This window comes from Rhinolophus hipposideros (genome assembly GCF_964194185.1).
Source record: "Rhinolophus hipposideros genome assembly, chromosome: 15".
Lineage (NCBI taxonomy): Eukaryota > Metazoa > Chordata > Mammalia > Chiroptera > Rhinolophidae > Rhinolophus > Rhinolophus hipposideros.
This window is the reverse complement of record NC_138061.1, coordinates 22,537,660-22,556,529: the sequence shown is the minus strand read 5'-3', so window position 1 is coordinate 22,556,529 and position 18,870 is coordinate 22,537,660. Positions and strand designations below refer to the sequence as shown.

The window sequence follows — 18,870 nt, the reverse complement described above, 5'->3', positions numbered from 1 at the left end:
GCACAGGGTAGGTTCTGGGTTCCAGGGGATGAGGTTTCTAGGCAAGAGTGCGCTAATGTGAAAAGTACTAAGGTTAGGAGTTGTCAGATTCTGGTCTGTGTTGGAAATGGCGCGGAGATAACCCCTTTGCCAGAGCCCTCAGCCTCCTCTTTTCTAGTAGGAGAAGGTTAAAGGGACTGTGGCTAATGAGAACCCAACATTTGTAGCTTACATATCTTCAGCATCTTCACCCTTTTTCCTCTCCCTATAGCACCTTCAGCTTTCAGGGTCTGCGGCTGGACGAAGCCCTTCGCCTCTATCTGGAAGCCTTCCGCTTGCCTGGGGAAGCACCAGTCATCCAGAGGTTGTTGGAGGCATTCACAGAGCATTGGAGGGTGAGTCTGAGCGACGGGCTGAGCCCACCCTCCCAAGTTCATTTGACTGAGGGTTTCTACGGCTCCAACTGAAGGACCTAGTTGCGGTCTCCCAAGAAGTCTGAGAGCATCATCAGTGAGCTTTCCATAGCGAGGCCAGCTTCTGCTAAGGAGTTGGCAAAAGGTTGGCTGCTTTCTGGGTGGTATATCCCCTCTGTACCAGCATTGACCAGTGGGTTGATTGTGAGGGTATAATTGGCTGGAGAAGGGCATTGACACAGCCGGGGTCTTTACTTTTTCAGAATTGTAATGGCTCCCCATTTGCCAATAGCGATGCCTGCTTTGCCCTGGCCTATGCTGTCATCATGCTTAATACTGACCAGCACAACCACAACGTTCGCAAACAGAATGCACCCATGACCCTGGAGGTAAGCTTGGATCCCAGCCAAGGCAGAGAAGATCCAGCAAGCTTTGCAGATAGGAGTAATGACATGGGATTTCCAAAGGGCACAATTGACAGGATTCTGTCCAAGGGAATCAGGGAGGGCTGGCCAATCCAGAAGAGGAACTGGGGTGGGGAGGTGGGTCCTTTCACTTACTGTTTCCTAAATCCTATTTACCGCAGACCCAGGGCTTCCTTGGGTGGGGCTTCAGCATTGACACATAGCAGGGAACGGCTTATTGGTCTATCTCTAGGAGTTTCGCAAAAACCTGAAAGGTGTGAATGGAGGCAAGGACTTTGAACAAGACATCCTGGAAGACATGTATCATGCCATCAAGTGAGTATGTTTGGAGGATGGTGGAGCACCTCTGTTAAGGAGAAGCACATTGCTCCCTTTTCCAGATTTTAGATTCAAAACATTCTGCAATGATTCATATGCCCTCGATTTAGCCTTGGGAATTAGCTGGGCAGCCCCCATTCTCCCAACGCATTTCTTCCTTAAAGAAGCCTGAACAGTCTTGGAACTCTAGTACTCTAAGCCAGGATCTAAACTGCCCCTCTAAGTGGAGTGTCATGGCCCCATTTCTCAAACCTAGAATGATTGGGTTTTCCTGTCTAACTCCCAAGATGCATTCTGGGGCTGGTAGACAACACAAGATGGGCACTGGAAAGTGAGGCTTGCGTCAGAGGTCAGAGATGGGACACTTAGTTCTTTAGTGCAAATCAGAAAAGGTAGACTGTTCATTCAGATGTCACAGAAAGAATGTGACATCGTACTACAAAACTCCACTTAGAAATCGGTCTTTAATTGTACACCTGAAATCTATGTAAATTTACTAACAATTGTCACCCCAATAAATTTAATTAAAAAATAAATAAATAAATAAATAAATAAATAAATAAATAAATAAAAAAGAAATCGGTCTTTGAGATTATGGGGTGTTTCTTTCTTTATCCCTGGTGGGTGGGCAGCAAACCACTGAACTGCAGTTTCGATGACCTCTCATTGATGGAGAGTGCCAAGGCAGAGCCCCTTCTTTTAGTTTGGGAACAATCAGGTTCACAGCAGTGTACCTACTCCTTTCCTTATTTCCTGGCAGGAATGAGGAAATTGTGATGCCTGAGGAGCAGACAGGTTTGGTTCGGGAGAACTATGTGTGGAATGTGCTGCTTCATCGAGGTGCCACCCCAGAGGGCATATTCTTGCGTGTGCCTGCTGGCAGCTACGATCTTGACCTCTTCACCATGACCTGGGGCCCCACTATTGCTGCTCTCTCTTATGTCTTTGACAAAAGCCTTGAGGAGACAATCATCCAGAAAGCCATCTCGGGCTTCAGGTAGCCCAGCTTTGGTCTTGGTGTTGATGTCTTCCCACCTCTCTGAGCTCACTTGGTTGACTACATACCTCTCTGAATCCTATTCTTATTTTCCTTAGAGTGGGTTCTTCCTGAGTTTTTGGAGGTAGGCTGAAGGTTGGGACAGTTTTAAACAGACTTAAGAGTAAAAGGTTTCTTCCTGGGACTGATTTGGGAAGAATCCCAAGCAAGCCTCCTCAGGGACTTGGAAGGGCTGCCTGGGCCTTCCAGTGACTCTTTTTCTGGGATGGGGGTGACATTACAGGAAGTGCGCCATGATCTCCGCCCACTATGGCCTCAGCGATGTGTTTGACAATCTCATCATCTCTCTGTGCAAATTCACAGCACTGAGCAGTGAGGTGAGCAATGGGCAAGAACTATGTATCTGGAGTTTCAAAGGAGGACCTCTCTTTTAGCCATTACTCTTTATCTCCAGAGCTAGTTTTCCTCAGCATATGTACACACACACACACACACACACACACACACACACACACACACACACACACACACCCCTTTGACTACAGTAGAGCTTAGGCCATTTCTGCCTTGCATACCCTAGGATGAGAGTAGTGTCACCTCATAACGGGGAGGGTGGGGAAGAAGGAGATGCCATAGTGGGGAAGGCCTTGTGTAGGTTAGCCTTTACCACTAGTATTGTGGGTGACTGAAGCAGAGCCAGCAGAAGGACTCAGGGAGCCATAGGTTGAGGCATAAGAGGTTCTCTTTTTCAGACATTTGGCAGGCCCTAAGCGTCTCATCTTCTTTCCAGTCTATTGAGAACCTGCCCACTGTGTTTGGAAGCAACCCTAAAGCCCACATTGCAGCCAAGACAGTATTCCATTTGGCTCATCGTCATGGCGACATCCTGAGAGAGGGCTGGAAGAATATCATGGAGGCCATGCTGCAGCTCTTCCGAGCCCAACTGCTGCCCAAGGCTATGGTGGAGGTAATTCTTGGTAGGAGACTAATCCACAATAATTAGGCAAGAGCTCCAAGATTGTGTGCTATCAGTATGTAGAACTGGCTGAGAGTAGCACTGGGCCTGATGCCTGCTGAAGCTTACGAGTAACACTTCAAATGTAAGTCCACAGATCTTGATGGGGGGATAATTGTCCAGGAACGCTGGTAGAAGCCAGTGCCAGTCACCATTTGGAGGGGCCCTAGCCAATAGAGCTATAAGAAGAAAGCCAGAGAACTTTGCAGGGGGTAGCAGGAAATGCAAAGGGCACATGGAAAGAAATTATTCTTGACCTGCTTGTCCAGGTAGAAGATTTTGTGGATCCCAATGGCAAGATCTCTCTACAGCGGGAGGAGACACCATCAAACCGGTGAGAACTGATCAGAGGCTGAAGGTTTTGGGGAGAGAGGATCAGAACTCTGTAGCTCACCAGGGCTTGTACTCTTTTTCTGCAGAGGAGAGTCGACAGTGCTGAGCTTCGTGAGCTGGCTGACACTAAGCGGCACCGAGCAGTCTAGCGTGAGGGGCCCATCCACTGAGAGCCAGGAGGCTAAGAGAGCTGCCTTAGACTGTATCAAGGTAACTTTCTGCCTGTGCTTAGTGAATAAACCTGGACTCCTCCCTACTGGATAGATACTGCCTTGTGAACTGAAGAATAGAATCATCGAAGGCTTGTGACTAGAACTGACTCCTTCTGCTCTGTCTCTGCGGCTCTTGGGAAAGTTCTCTTTCCTCCAGCCCTTATCACTGATTCCTTACCTCTCTCTTGTGCACCCTCCAGCAATGTGACCCAGAAAAGATGATCACGGAAAGCAAGTTCCTCCAGCTGGAGTCACTGCAGGAGCTCATGAAGGTACACAATAGAGAAAAGAGAGATGGAAGGGCTAGCTGGGTCTGAGAGGGGACACAGGGACCGTGGTTTGTGCCTCACTTTCTGTCAGGGCAGGGCCAGTAGCTGCCTACTTTCCTGGCGTTGTCCTCCTCTAGGCTCTGGTCTCAGTGACACCAGATGAAGAGACATATGATGAAGAGGATGCTGCTTTCTGCCTGGAGATGCTTCTGAGGATTGTGCTGGAGAACAGGTAAAAGGCAGTCTTTAGAGGCCTCACGCTGGTCTTATGCCAAAGGGATGAAAGCCTGGGGCCATCTTGCTGAGTGGGCGCCAGGGTTAAGAAGCACATGAAGCCACAGGCAGTGGAGGAGAAGCTTGCTCGTTATCCCTGTCTGCTCAGGATATAATACCAATGAGCCCTGAAGGGCCTATTGTGAATCAGAAAGGGAAGCTTACTGCCCAGTGGCCTCTCTAGCTGAGACTGTCCTCATCCCTTATGTTACTCAGGGACCGTGTGGGCTGTGTGTGGCAGACTGTCCGAGATCATCTATACCACCTGTGTGTCCAGGCACAGGATTTCTGCTTCCTTGTGGATCGGGCAGTAGTGGGGCTGCTACGCCTGGCCATTCGGCTACTCCGGAGAGAAGAGATCAGTGGCCAGGTAAGCAGAGTGCCACTGAGAGGGCAGAAAGGTATGCAACGGACACAAGAGTCACAAGAGTCACAGTGTCAGTTGTTGATATGGTTTGAGACAGAGAGTACATTTAGTGCCCCATAGCATGAGCCCAGTGACCAACGAGTCTGGAATGGCCTGAGGTATGAAGCTGGTACTCAGCACCCCTGCAGTATCCTATAAATCTGTTCTCTAGAGCTGGGTGGCTGCTGCTTTGTGGCAGTCCCAGCCCTGTGCCTGGTTCCTCTCATGCTTAGGACCCTCCTGAGATCTCTTGGCCCAACTATAAAAGAGCGTCAGCATAGAACTACAGTGGTACCTCGGTTTTCTAACGTAATCCATTCCAGAAGACTGTTCGAGTTCTGAAACGTTCGAAAACAGCCAACAGCTAGGCCTCAGGATCTTGCATTCAGCGGAAGCCGTGTGACATGTTCGACTTCCGAGGTGTGTTTGAAAACTGAAACATTTACATCTGGTTTACGGCGTTCATAAACAAAAATGTTCATCAACGGAGATGTTTGAGAACCGAGGTACTACTGTAATAAGTGAGTTCAGCAAGGTCCAAGGATATAAAATCAACACACAAAAATTAATCACATTTCTATATACTGACAGTGAACATACGGAAAGTAAAACCAAAAACAATACCATTTACAAGTGCTCCAAAAAAAAAAAAAAGAAAGAAATACTTAGGTGTATACCTACTACAACACGTATAAAATCTGTATGCTGAAAATTACAAAATGTTAATGAAAGAAATAAAAGATCTAAATAAATGGAAAGGCATACTATGTTCATGGACTGGAAGACTCAACGTAATAAAGATGTCAGTTCTCTCTAAATTGACTATAAATTTAATTCAACTCCTGTGAAAATCTCATCAGGGTTTTTTGTAGACGTAGATAAGTTTACTCTAAAATTTAGATGGAAAAGCACAGGCCCTAGAATAACCAAACATCTTGAGAAAGAAGAAAGTGACACTAAGGCTTACTATACAGCTATAGTAATCAAGACTGTGTGGTATTGGAGGAAGGATAGACACATATATCAATGGAACAGAAGAGAAAACCCACACAAAGATGCTCTACTAATTTTTTGACAAAGATACAAAAACATATCAATGCAGTAAGGATAGCATTTTCAGTCGTGGAAGCAATTGAAATCCATAGTGGGGAAAAACAAATGAACCTTAACCAAAGCCTCATACCTTACACAAAAATTAACTCAAAATGGATCATAGATTTCAATGTAAGATACAAAACTATAAAACCTTTAGGAAGAAACATAGGTGGATATCTTCAGGAGCTAGGCAAAGAGTTCTTAAACTTGACACCAAAAGAACAATCCATAAAAGGAAAAAATAATAAATTATACTTCGTCAACATTAAAAATTTCTACTCTATGAAAGCCCATGTGAAAAGGATGAAAAGACAAGGAGCATATGTTTGCAAGTCACATATTTGAAAAAAGACTATTATCTAAAATACGAAAGACCTCAAGGGGCGGCCTGGTGGCTCAGGCGGTTGGAGTGCCATGCTCCTAATGCCGAAGGCCACTGGTTCGATTCCCACATGGGCCAGCCAGCTGTGCTCTACAACTAGACTGAGAAACAATGGCTTAAAAACCGGGGGGGGGGGGGGGGTTGGGGGGGGGGCGGGGGCAAAAAAAAAACCTCAAAACACAACAGGAAAAAAAAACAATTAGAAAATGAGCAAACGATATGAACAGACATTTCACTGAAGAAGATATGCAGATGGCACTTAAGCACGTGAAAGACATTAATTGATGCTCAACATCATTAACGAGCAGGGAAATGCAAATTAAAGCTGCAGTGAGATACAACTACACACCTATCAGAATGGCTAAAATAAAAATACCAAATGCTGGCAAGGATATGGGTCATTCACATATTGCTGGTGGGAATGTAAAATGGTATAGCTACTCTGTTAACAGTTTCTTATAAAACTAAACATGCAGTTACCATACAGTCCAGCAATTGTACTCTTGGGCATTTATCCCAGAGAAATGAAAGCCTACTTTCTCATAAAAACCTATAGATGAATGTTCATAGAAGCTTTATTTGTAATAGCCAAAAAATAGAATCAGCTCAGATGATTTTCAACAGGTGAATACTTAAACTCTGGTTTAAGTATTCCATACGTACTATGGAATACTATTCAGCAATCAAAAGCAACAAACTATTGGTACATGCGACAACTTGGGTGAATCTCCAAGGAATTACACTGAGTGAAAAATATCAATCCCAAAAGGTTACATACTAGATAATTCCATTTATATAAATTTTTGAAATGACATAGTTTTAAGAGTTGTGGACAGATTGCCAGGGTTAGGGATGGGAACAGGAAAGAGGCAGGTGTGGTTCTAAAAGGGCAACCTGAGGGATCCTGTAGTGTTGGAACTATTCAGCATCTTGACCAGTAGTAGATACAAACCCACACAGGGGATGACATTGTGTAGAGCTCAATACACACATGAATAGAAGTAAAACTGAAGAAATCTGAATAAGATCAGTGGAGTGGATCAATGTCAGTATCCTGGTTATGATATTATACTATAGTTTTGCATCATGTTACCATTGGAATAAACTGGACAAAGTGTATAAGGGATCTCTTTGTGTTATTTCTTACAACTACATATGACTCTATAATTATCTCAATAAAAATGTCAATTAAAAAAACACTGAAAAAGAGACAAGACCAGCAGCTATACCCTAAGTTGGGTCCTAGTCAAACTGTCCTCACTGGCCTAAGGAGGCTGATGGGAAAGGAGACTAGACAAGAAGCTATGTGTCACTTCCCACTTCCTGCTCCCCATCCCTCCCCCAGGTACTGCTCTCTCTTCGCATTTTGCTACTAATGAAGCCCAGCGTGCTTTCCCGAGTCAGTCACCAGGTAGCCTTTGGGCTCCATGAACTCCTTAAGACCAATGCCGCCAACATCCACTCAGGTGATGACTGGGCCACCCTCTTCACGCTGCTGGAGTGCATTGGCTCAGGTGTGAAGCCTCCAGCTGCCCTGCAGGCCACAGCCAGGGCTGATGCACCTGATACTGGTAAGCCCTTTCCCAGGGAGACCCACACTGGCAGATAAACAGTTATGGCCCCAGGGGTTGAGACAGGAAAACAAAACAGGTTATTGCGTTCAGCAGATTAAGTACCCATGACTTCTGCCATCCGCTTCCAGAGCTTCCCATGCCCACTGGCATCTCCCCAGGCTAACCAGCATGAAGGCAAGTAGGCAGTGGGGAAGGCTATGAAGCCAGGCTTACTACTGTCTTGAGGACTATTTTCTCAGAAACTCTTCACTGCCCCCTCCCTCCCCTGACAGCTGCTACTAGATGCTATCAGGAGCCCAAATTAGCCTGCTGCCCTATTTGGTCAAAAGAGAAGCTGTCCAGACCATCCTTCAGCCCTCTGGTGACAAGACTGAAACGAAGCCAGAGCCAGAGAGAGGAGAGGCCAGGCTTCAGCACCTTTCTTCTGAGAGCTGAAATTATCCCTTGTCCTGATGTCCCCATCCTCACCTTGACTCTGCCTTTGTCCCTGCCCGCTCAGGGGCCCAATCTGACAGTGAACTCCCATCCTACCATCAAAATGATGTGAGCCTGGACCGAGGGTACACGTCTGACTCAGAGGTCTACACTGACCATGGCAGGCCTGGCAAGATCCACCGATCGGCCACAGATGTTGACGTGGTCAACAGCGGTTGGTTAGTGGTGAGTGAGCATACCGGCGGGCAGTGGGGGAATCTTCCCTCCTTGGCCTGTGGGAAAGATTCCTGGTCCTCTAAGAAGGGATCTAGGGGAGGGTCTGGGTCAAGTCTGGGTTTCCAGCTCCTCTGTGTACTTTGCAGGTGGGGAAGGATGACATCGACAACTCCAAGCCAGGGCCCGGACCCAGCTGGTCAGGCCCTTCACCCCTAGTCAATCAGTACAGCCTAACAGTGGGGCTGGACCTCGGGCCGCATGACACTAAGTCCCTGCTTAAGTGTGTGGAGTCACTGTCCTTCATTGTGCGTGATGCTGCCCACATCACACCTGACAACTTTGAGCTCTGTGTCAAGACTCTCCGCATCTTTGTGGAGGCCAGTCTTAATGGCGGTGAGTCACCCACTGAAGGGGCACTTGGGGAGTAACCATGTGAATATACGAAGAGGGGGTGGGGAAAGGCAGGCCATCTGTGCCCATGGACGTGGAAATGTGACTTGGCTCTGGCTCTGCTCAGGGTGCAAGTCTCAGGAGAAACGTGCCAAGAGCCACAAGTATGAAAGCAAAGGGAACCGCTTTAAGAAGAAATCCAAGGAGGGTTCAGTGCTTCGGCGCCCTCGATCCTCCAGCCAACATACCACTCGGGGCAGCCATAGTGACGATGATGAGGATGAAGGCGTGCCTGCCAGCTACCACACGGTGTCTTTACAGGTCAGTCAGGACGTAAGTATGGCACCCTTTGCTTCCTCTCCTCTCCCTGCACCTAACATTGGGAGCCTGGGCAGGGCCAGGGACAGCCAGGACAGAGGAAGGGCCTATGTTTCCCAGCCCAGGCCCTCTGCCGTCACCGCCAGTGTCCTCCTGTTCAAGACCACCTATAAGGCTTTATTTGCTTAAGTTTGAAATTAAGGTTTATTTTTTGAATAGGTAGTATATTCACATGGTACAAAGTTCAAAAGATACAAAAGGGTAAACAGATCAAGTTTACCCTTAAAAACAGACAAAGGTCCCATTCCATTCCTGTCTGCAGCCAGTAAGTTCCCCTCACCAGAAACCACTGCCACCAGTTTGTTTTAGAACCTTCCGGAGTTATTCTGTGTCTATTCAAAGCGTACAAAAATTTATTTTATAAGCCGGCTTTATATCACTAAATAAATGGGGAACTGATGGCCTTAAATAGAATACCTTAGGAAAATGATGAAAACAAAACTTTATTAAATCTGGCCAGACACCATTGGACATCAAAACCTCTGAGCCTGAGGTGTGATTTCTGTTTTTAAAATGAGTTTAACATGATGAGGTTTTATCAATCATCAGATGTAAACGAGAATGAAGAGAAAGTGTCTTTCTCACTGTGTAACTCAGTTTTTAAATGCTTAGTCCACATCTTTCCTTAGGTCTCCCCTACTAGGAGTACTTCCCAGTTCGGGGAAACACTGGCCAGACTGGGCAACTAAGTCATACAGTCAAGAAGGGAGTGGGAAGGGGTGGAGTATGACGGGATTGGTACTTGGGGCTCACTTGAGGACTCGGTCGTGAACATTGGGGGTCAGGGGGGTTTACCAGACCTCATCCCACTCATATCCTGCCCCTCCTGTGACCCCAGTTGCTAGACCTGATGCACACCCTGCACACTCGGGCGGCCTCTATCTACAGCTCATGGGCAGAGGAGCAGCGCCACCTGGAGACAGGTGGCCGGAAGATCGAAGCGGATTCACGCACCCTCTGGGCCCACTGCTGGTGCCCTTTGCTGCAGGGTAAACCCCCAGGGAGCAGGCGGGGCAGGGGCAGAGGTGGAGCTGGAACTTGGGAAGTACCAGGATGGAGATGCCTACAGGAGCCTGAGCCTGTTCTCACCCCCAGGTATTGCCTGCCTTTGCTGTGATGCCCGGCGCCAGGTGCGGATGCAGGCGCTGACGTATCTGCAGCGAGCACTGCTGGTACATGATCTGCAAAAGCTCGATGCCCTGGAATGGGAGTCCTGTTTTAACAAGGTAGGAGTTCTCTCTAGTCTTAAAGGAAAGTTCATATCCTTAAGACTAGGAGACCCAGGCAGCCTGAAGAGCCCCTAATGTCAGTCCTCAGCCTGCATCATACCTTTCCTTCTGCTCTGTACCCATCCACCCCAGCACCTGGCTTCCTTGGGGCAAGGCCACCAACTGCCCCTGCTAGGGAGATGTTGGCTATTTACCCATCAGGTGCTGTTTCCTCTACTGACCAAGCTCTTGGAGAACATCAGCCCTGCAGATGTGGGTGGGATGGAAGAGACCCGGATGAGGGCTTCCACCCTGCTCTCTAAGGTACTGCTTACCACCGTACACCCACCCACTTTCCTATATCTGCCTCTTCACCAGGAGTGAAGCCAAGGCTTCTGGTAGGACCTAGAGATGCAATGTAGGTGCTCAGGACCCCCAGCTATGGAGACTCAGTGGGACTTAGGGACCTGGGAGGATTCTGGAATTCAGAGGTGTCTGTGATCTAAGATCCCCATGCAAGAAAGGGCAGGCTTGCCTGACCGCTTTGGAGAGGGGTACAGAAGGCTCCTACCCTACCCTCGGCTCAAAGGGGCTGGCCGGCCATAGGTCTTCCTGCAGCACCTGTCTCCACTGCTGTCACTCTCTACCTTTGCGGCCCTCTGGTTGACCATCCTGGACTTCATGGACAAGTACATGCACGCAGGCTCCAGTGACTTACTGGTATGTTCTACCTCAGCCCGACTCCTGCTGCCTACTTCTTTCCCACCTGCTGGGAAGACTTACTGTGTCCCCTTCATGGCTACCTCCTCCTTACCATATTCCCCCATGCCCTCTTTTCTATTCTCATGGTCGCACTGCCACCTGCAGTCTGAGGCCATCCCTGAGTCTCTGAAGAACATGCTCCTGGTGATGGACACAGCAGAGATTTTCCACAGTGCAGATGCCCGAGGAGGCAGCCCCTCAGCCCTCTGGGAGATCACCTGGGAGCGCATTGATTGTTTTCTGCCCCACCTACGAGATGAGCTCTTCAAGCAGACTGTCATCCAGGGTAGGGAGTTCAGCCCCACTTCATCAGAAAGAGTCTGAAGCTAACTAGTTCTCTGTGCTTTAGGTGGGTAGTTCAGGGTGCTACTTGAAAGGAAGCACTGAGCTGACGTCTGAATTCTCTGCCCTCCCTAGACCCCATGCCCATGGAGCCTCATGCCCAAAAACCTCTGGCCCCAGCCCACCTGACTCCTGCTGCTGGGGACACCAGGACACCTGGCCATCCACCTCCCCCAGAGATGCCCTCTGAGCTGGGGGCCTGTGGTGAGTCCATCTGAGCTAACCTGCTGGGTGTTGAGCAGGAAGCAGGAGGCCTGAGAGGAGGCCCAGGGTTGCTTGGGATTGCTGTTGCGCATGGGCTGTGAGCCAGGGGAGGGAGGGAACCGGAGAATCCTATTCGCCTGTTCTTCCTATGGGAAATGGCAGGACCAGATAAGCTATGATGAGCTACCTGCTTGGGAAGAGAAGGCTGGGTCAGGGTCTTGGAGGATATGCAGAAGCTGCCCTTCAGGGATAATAGTAAAGACCAGACCAAAGTTAACCTGACTAGCGGTACAGCAAAGGAGGTAGAAGGTAAAGATAAGAGAGCTGACACTGGAATGAGTTTCAAGGGAGATTCCCAACTATTCATCCTGGGAGGGGCCATTTTGCTCACAGGACTGGGGAGGAGCAGCTGAACCAGGTAGGAAGTGTGAGGGAGTCTGACTGCAGCCACCCTGCTTTCCCTATAGACTTTGAGAAGCCTGAGGGCGCCCGACCTGCCAACAGCAGCTCCCCTGGATCACCTGTGACATCTAGCCCCAGCAGGCTGAGCCCTACCCCAGATGGGCCTCCACCCCTGGCTCAGCCCCCACTGATCCTGCAGCCCTTGGCCTCCCCATTGCAGGTGGGCGTGCCACCCATGACTCTTCCCATCATCCTCAACCCTGCTCTCATCGAAGCCACCTCACCAGTGCCCCTCCTGGCCACACCCCGCCCCACAGACCCCATGCCCACCTCTGAGGTGAACTAAGACAGGCCCCTCAGATATCACGACCAGTACTACCAGGCCGTACCTGGCCCCCCCTTCCAGCTGTCCCAGGGGCCACAAACTCTTCAGGCCCAGCCCAAGCTGCCGTTGCTGCTATATGAATAATGGGGACCTGAAAAAGAACTTCTGTAGCCCTTCCTGGGACCCAGTCAGGCTGCAGGACCTTTTCCTCCTCTGCTTTCCATTCATGGAGGTCCAACCTGAGAACACACTCGGGTATCACCTACAGCTTGGCAGCTCTGGGGAGGCATCACTGTGCCAGCCCTGCAATGCCCGCCCCCATGCCCCTCCTGCCATGGTCAGGCGTTGAGAGCCCAACCAACCACTCTGCACTTTGTTTCTCTCTCCCATCCCCACTCCCATCAGCCCTGGGCCACTTCCTCCAGTTCTTCCTCTTTCATTAATTAGTTGGTCAGTTTGGAGAGTTGATTGGCACCATAGAGGGTGGGCAGGTGGGGCTGGATGGGCGACTGCCCACAGGAGCATGTACATATGGAAAAACAGGACAACAGTGGACTTTTTATGATGTAATAAATGTCTTAGCAACATCATTGCCTTTCCCTCTGGTTTCCTTCTTGAGCTTGTGGGCTCCATGTTGTTAGGATATCCAGGGCTTGGGCCTTGATTGACAGAAGTCACACTGAGCCTCCAACAGTCTGGCCCATGTGGCCCCCGGCCACTAGCCAGCCAGATGGCAGGTCTAGGGTCAGCATTCCTTCACTGCTGCTGCCCGCCTGCCCCCTCCCCCAGCACAGTAGTGCATCCTTGTCACCAGGGATGTCCCAGTGGTTAGTGCAGTTGTCCTCTTCCCTAACTGCTCCAAGAGGGACACCTGAGACCGCCTAGACAGTGGTCAAAGGGAAACCAGAGCTGAGCTGTGGTTATTCAGAAGTCTTCCCTCAGACGCGCCTCCTGGTCCAGGAGCACAAAGGAGCCCAATGGGGCTTGGGGGGGGCCATCTTGTCCACAGCTGTGATCGTGTGTGTGTGGACACAGGACATTCATTTTGGCCCCAAACTGAAGAGGAACAGTTTCTTCCACCCCACAGCCTCCATCCATCCCAGTCATTGAAGCGTGATTGGAAAACGCCTCCCTTCCTGTCCCTTGCGTCAGGGTAAAACAGGTGGGAGTGTGGCTGAGGTACTGTGGGTGGGATGGATGCAGAATGCTATGTATTAAGCTTTCCCAGTGAAGCATCTGCATCATCTAGACTCCCTCCCCTATAATGGTCCCTTCCCCCTGGGGTGGGGGAAGGTCAGGGAGTGGTACCCCATTGTACTACCAGCTGACCTCCTCATGGAGAGTTAGGGGCACTTGCTCTCTTCATTTGGGCCCAGCTGTCTCGATCATGTAGCACCCAAGGCTTCCCTTTGCTCAGCCATGTGGATGAGGATAATGATGTGGATATTGCCAAAAGTCTGGAACTCTGTAAGTGCCTCCCTCAGGTGTATGAAAGGGCTCCTCAGAAATGAGCACAGCCTGATGTGGTAAAGTAATGACATGAGGCCTGAAACTCCCACACTAGTTTAACCTCTTCCCTCCCTTCTTTCCCGAGTAGTCCAGACCATGCCTAGTTTCCACACAACCAGAAGACTCGTGACCCTGACCCTGGGAAACTTAGGACTCTGACTACACTTCTAATCTGCACTTTTCTGTATGCGTGCAGAAAAGCCTGGATCTACACTCAGGTAGACACTAAGGCCTTGGGCTTGATGACAGCTATGATGTCTCTGTTCCACCATCTGAATATAGCTCTGCCCCACAAGCTCTGCTTTAGAAGCTTCTGTGTGTTTCCCTGTGGGGGAGAGAATGTTGGCTGCTGCAAAGAAGTCCGAAAACCATCCTATGAACAAAGGAATATGGCAAGTCTGTGTTGGTCTGCAAAAATTAGATGAATGAAGCTGGAGTGATTGCTAACTGATCTCCCTGCTGGTAGCAAAGAAAACCTGTCGGAAGTCTCATTCTGTTACAGAAAGATCAGCTGACATACATGAGGTATGATCAAACAATATGGTGAATGTTTAAATAAAATTGCTACAGTAAAAGACACATTGCCATTAATCGGGGGGAGGAGGAAGAAGGAGAAAAAAAGAAAAGCTACAAACACCCCTTGACAAACAATGGGGATATGTTCCAATAAACCCATCATAACTTGAAAATATCATAAATCAAAAATGCATTTAATACACCTAGCCTACTAAACATCGTAGTTTAGCCTAGCCTACCTTAAACGTGCTCAGAACACTTACATTAGCTTATAGTTGGACAAAATCATCTAACACAATGAATATAATGTAGAGTGTTGGCTGTTTACCCTTATGATTGAGTCTGACTGGGAGCTACAGCTTGCTGCTGCCCAGAATCACAAGAGAGTATCATACAGCAAGCGTATTGCTAGCCTGGGAAAAGATCAAAATTCAAAGCACAATTTCTACTGAAGGCGTATCAGTTTCACATCACCGTAAAGTTGAAAAATCTTAAATTGAACTATTATAAGTCAGGGACTGTCTGTACATACCTTTTCTGTAGCTTCTCATGAGAAATAAAAGGTTGAACATCTGAAGAAACAGGCTATTACCTAGTAAGCTAAGAATTCATTAGACAACTGGAAAGAGATATACACAACCAAGAATAAATATGAATTTTCTAAGCACATAATAATGATATTGGGAAGAATTAATTACTAGTTAAGTTTTGGGGGAGTTGAAAGTTGTACGTGGATTTTTGACTGTGGGGGCAATCAGTGCCTCTAACCCCTGCATTGTTCAAAGGTCAACTGTACAGAATTAGCTACAATGGACAGAATTGCTAGGACAACAGAAAAATGTGGCTATTCCAGCTCTCAGTATTTACCTTTGCTTAGTGCTCACTGCTTAGGAGACAAATGGCCTTGAGGAAGCAGAACCCCACCTCAGCTCCTGGGCTTCAGTTGAGAAGGAACTTTAGTTCAGGTAAACAGTTTATCACCCCCTCCTTGAAATACTCTTCACTGGTTTCTGAGATACTGGCCATGCCTTTTCAATTTCTTTTGTTTTCTCTTCCTCATCTCCACAGCCTCTGAACATTAGCATGCCTCAGGGCTCAGCTCTTGTCCTCAAGTCTTTTCTCTCCACTCAATTGCTGGGTAACGTCCACTGTCAAGACTTTAAATACCATCCATTGCACTGACTTTATGTCCAACCACCCACATCATCTCCACTTGCACGCCTCATAGGCTCTCAAACATAACAAACTTCAAAGGAAAAATTCTTGATTACCCCCGCTAGGAATCTGCTCTTCTCCCAGTCTGCCCCATGTCACTAAAGGACAACTCAACCCCCTCTTTTCTCACATCCTACATCCAATTCCTCAGCAAGTAGTGTTGCTTCTATCTTTCAAATTTATATAGAACGTGACTACTTCCCACCATGCTCACCTACTACCAGCCAAGTTTAAGCCACTACCGCTCTCCCTCCTACATTCTAGTCCCACGGTCTCCGTAGATCTATGTACCGTCCACACAGCAGCCAAAATGGGCCTTTTTAAAACGTCATATCATTTTCACTCCGTTGCTCAAGTGGCTTTCCATCTCATTCAGAATAAAATGCAAAGTTCTTACTTTATCCCACTTGCCTAACTTTGCTTGTCTTCAAATGTGCCAAACGCATTTGTGTCAGGTCTTTACGCTGCTAGTCCCTCCACCGGGAATGCTCTTCCCCCAGATATTCACACAACTCACTCACTCCCTTTTTTCACGTCACTGTTCAAGTGTTATCAGAAAAGCCTGCCCTGTCTGCTACGTATAAAACCCTTGTCACCCTTTACCCCCTCCCCTTGCCCTCTTTTTCTCCATCATACTGATCACCAACTGACATACATTCATTTGATTTTTATCTGCAAACAAAGACACTGATTTCTAGAGTAGGCCCACACTATTCATTGGTGAATGAATACAGTGACTTTATGGTGTGTCTGCTTTGGGCCAATAGCCCTAGATACAGAAACAGATAATCATTCGGTTGGAAATTAGTGAACAAACAATGGGTTTTCTAAGCCCAGATAGATGAGGCTATAGCAACTGACCATAAACTTTGAGTCAGTCAAAATTTCCAGGTCAACATTGAGAATTGTTGGGAGCTGATTGATGGGTACATGGTGGTTTATTATACTGTTCTCCAGTTTTTATGTTTGAAATTTTCTATAACAAAGGCTTTTCTTTTTTAAAATCTTCAGATAAATGAATTATAGTTCAGAAGCTTATAACTGAAATAGCTAAACCCTAGGGGTGCTTTTAGAAACGTGGAGACTGGAAATATTCATGCCAGTTTCAGCTGGTGGTTTATGAGCATTTTAAAGGGACAGTCATGATCAATGGTGACCAGCACAGGTTCACTAAGTTAGAATATTCCAAACTAACCTCCTTCCGTTTTATTTATTTTTTCGATTACATTCTACATTCAACATTATATTAGTTTCATACGCACAGCATAGCAGTTAGACATTTATATAATTTACAAAGTGATCCCCCTGATTAGTACCCATCTGACACTATACATAGTTATTACAATATTATTGACTATATTCCCTATGCTGTACTTTACATCCCCATGACTATTATGTAACTACCAATGTGTACTTCTTAATGCCTTCACCTTTTTTACCTAGCCCCCGAATCCCTCTCCCATCTGGCAACCATCAGTTTGTTTGTATCTGTGAGACTGTCTCTGTTTTGTTTTATTATTTATTCTGTTCTTTAGATTCCACATATAAGGGAGACCATATGGTATTTGTCTTTCTCTGTCTGACTTATTTCACTAAGCATAATACCCTCTAGATCCATCCATGTTATCACAAATGGTAATGTTTCATTTTTTTATGGCGAGTAATATTCCATTGTACATATATGTACCACATCTTTACCAAATCCTCTATTGAGGAGAATTAGGTTGCTTCCATATTTTAGCTATTGTAAATAGCACTGCAGTGAACATAGGTGTGCATATATCTTTTCAAATTAATGTTTTGGATTTCATCAGATAAATACCCAGAAGTAGAATTGCTGGGTCATGAAGTAATTCTATTTTTAATTTTTTAAGGAACCTCCTCACTGTTTCCCATAATGGTTGCACCAATTTGCAATCCCACTAACAGTGTATGAGGGTTCCCTTTTCTCCACATCCTCACCAACACATGTTTGTTGATTTATTGATGATAGCCATTCTGACAGGTGTGAGGTGATAGCTCATTGTGGTTTTAAATTGCATTTCTCTGAGGATTAGTGACTTTGAGCATCTTTTCATGTCCATTGGCCATCTGTACCCGTATGTCCTCTGGAGAAATGTCTATGCAGGTCCCCTGCCCATTTTAAAATTTAACCTTCCATTTTAATTTAAGGGTTAAGGAACTGATTTACCGGGGGAATGTCGTAGGCAGTATCCCTGGATTTCAGCAAATTGTTTGATGGTATCTTATGATAATCACTTGAAAGGCCCACAGTTGGGTGGAAAGGCCTGCTTTATTTTATATGAATTTCTGGGTAAAGCTTCATCCCAGAGCTAACAGACTGGGTTTGAATTCTCACTCTGTCCTTTTCTAGCTGTATTACTTCACCTCTCTGAGACTTAATTACTTCATCAGTAAAGAAAGGTAATATTTATCTTCTAGAGTTGTTGGGAGGAAGAACGAGAACTTATACTGAAGTACCTTAACATAGTACCTGGCACATTCCATTTGTGGGCAAGATGAAGAGGAAAGGGAAGTAATAGGAAATAGCCCAAATCAAGGCCCATAATAGTCTCCCTTTATGCATAGCTAGTGCAGGCCTGTAATTCCATTATTTAGAAGGTCAGGGGCAAGTTGCAGGAAAGATCTGAAACAACAAACAGTCTGTGTTCCACTGTGAGCCCAACGTAGGACTCCAGGAATGGAGATTACTCATGGCACCTTCTAAAGAGAAATTCTACCAACCAGAGATGTCCGGCCTGGGAGTCAGTACTTTGTGAAAGTGACCTTGCTGCCACTAGAAGTGTGAAGCGTACTTTGGGAACTATATAAAAGGCAATTTCCTACATCAGAGGAAGTTTGAACTATTAAGATTGTGGATGTCTCTTTAACTCTAATATTCCAAATCTCCGTGATGGATGAGCACAGCCTGAGTCTCCCAGATAAACACCTTATTTCCCTTTCCCAGCACGGAGCTCCTGAGCTTAGGTCTTAAAATCTGGCCCTCTGTGAACCTGCCATTTATAGAATAAGTTTAGGTCCAGGTGGTCTTTTCCAGGGCACAATGAGTTAGAAACAGAAAAAGGATTACGCGGTCTCCTTGCGGCTCCAGAAGGGGGCCGCCAGATGGCACCCTGGGACCGACTGAAAGATCAGCTTCCTTCCTCTTCCCCTAACTTCTCGGCAACGGGGCCCCGCTCCGGGCGGGGGACAGAAGGACTTGGGCTGGTCAGCTTCCCCCTGGGGTTCCCCAGTTCCAGAGGTGGCCAAGCGTTAG

The 18,870-nt window shown here is 47.2% G+C and overlaps 1 protein-coding gene across 5 annotated transcripts in view; it reads left to right on the top strand.

Moving 5' to 3' along the window:
- GBF1 (golgi brefeldin A resistant guanine nucleotide exchange factor 1) overlaps positions 1-12,943 on the top strand; it is a 112,471-nt gene extending 99,528 nt beyond the window's left edge. For 3 of the 5 annotated variants that reach the window (XM_081074681.1, XM_081074680.1, XM_081074684.1), the window contains 22 exons: positions 251-374; positions 656-781; positions 1,050-1,132; positions 1,896-2,132; positions 2,416-2,509; positions 2,923-3,099; positions 3,417-3,481; positions 3,567-3,690; positions 3,893-3,964; positions 4,099-4,193; positions 4,451-4,604; positions 7,463-7,688; positions 8,191-8,351; positions 8,489-8,735; positions 8,860-9,065; positions 9,949-10,099; positions 10,206-10,336; positions 10,541-10,642; positions 10,925-11,038; positions 11,186-11,366; positions 11,498-11,626; positions 12,094-12,943. In XM_081074681.1, coding sequence (XP_080930807.1) covers positions 251-374; positions 656-781; positions 1,050-1,132; positions 1,896-2,132; positions 2,416-2,509; positions 2,923-3,099; positions 3,417-3,481; positions 3,567-3,690; positions 3,893-3,964; positions 4,099-4,193; positions 4,451-4,604; positions 7,463-7,688; positions 8,191-8,351; positions 8,489-8,735; positions 8,860-9,065; positions 9,949-10,099; positions 10,206-10,336; positions 10,541-10,642; positions 10,925-11,038; positions 11,186-11,366; positions 11,498-11,626; positions 12,094-12,374 — 3,280 coding nt within the window. In that variant the 3' untranslated portion in view covers positions 12,375-12,943. The remainder of the gene's footprint in view (positions 1-250; positions 375-655; positions 782-1,049; positions 1,133-1,895; positions 2,133-2,415; positions 2,510-2,922; positions 3,100-3,416; positions 3,482-3,566; positions 3,691-3,892; positions 3,965-4,098; positions 4,194-4,450; positions 4,605-7,462; positions 7,689-8,190; positions 8,352-8,488; positions 8,736-8,859; positions 9,066-9,948; positions 10,100-10,205; positions 10,337-10,540; positions 10,643-10,924; positions 11,039-11,185; positions 11,367-11,497; positions 11,627-12,093) is intronic. The other 2 variants (XM_081074683.1, XM_081074682.1) reach the window with 1 other exon arrangement.
- The last annotated feature ends 5,927 nt before the right edge of the window (positions 12,944-18,870 follow it).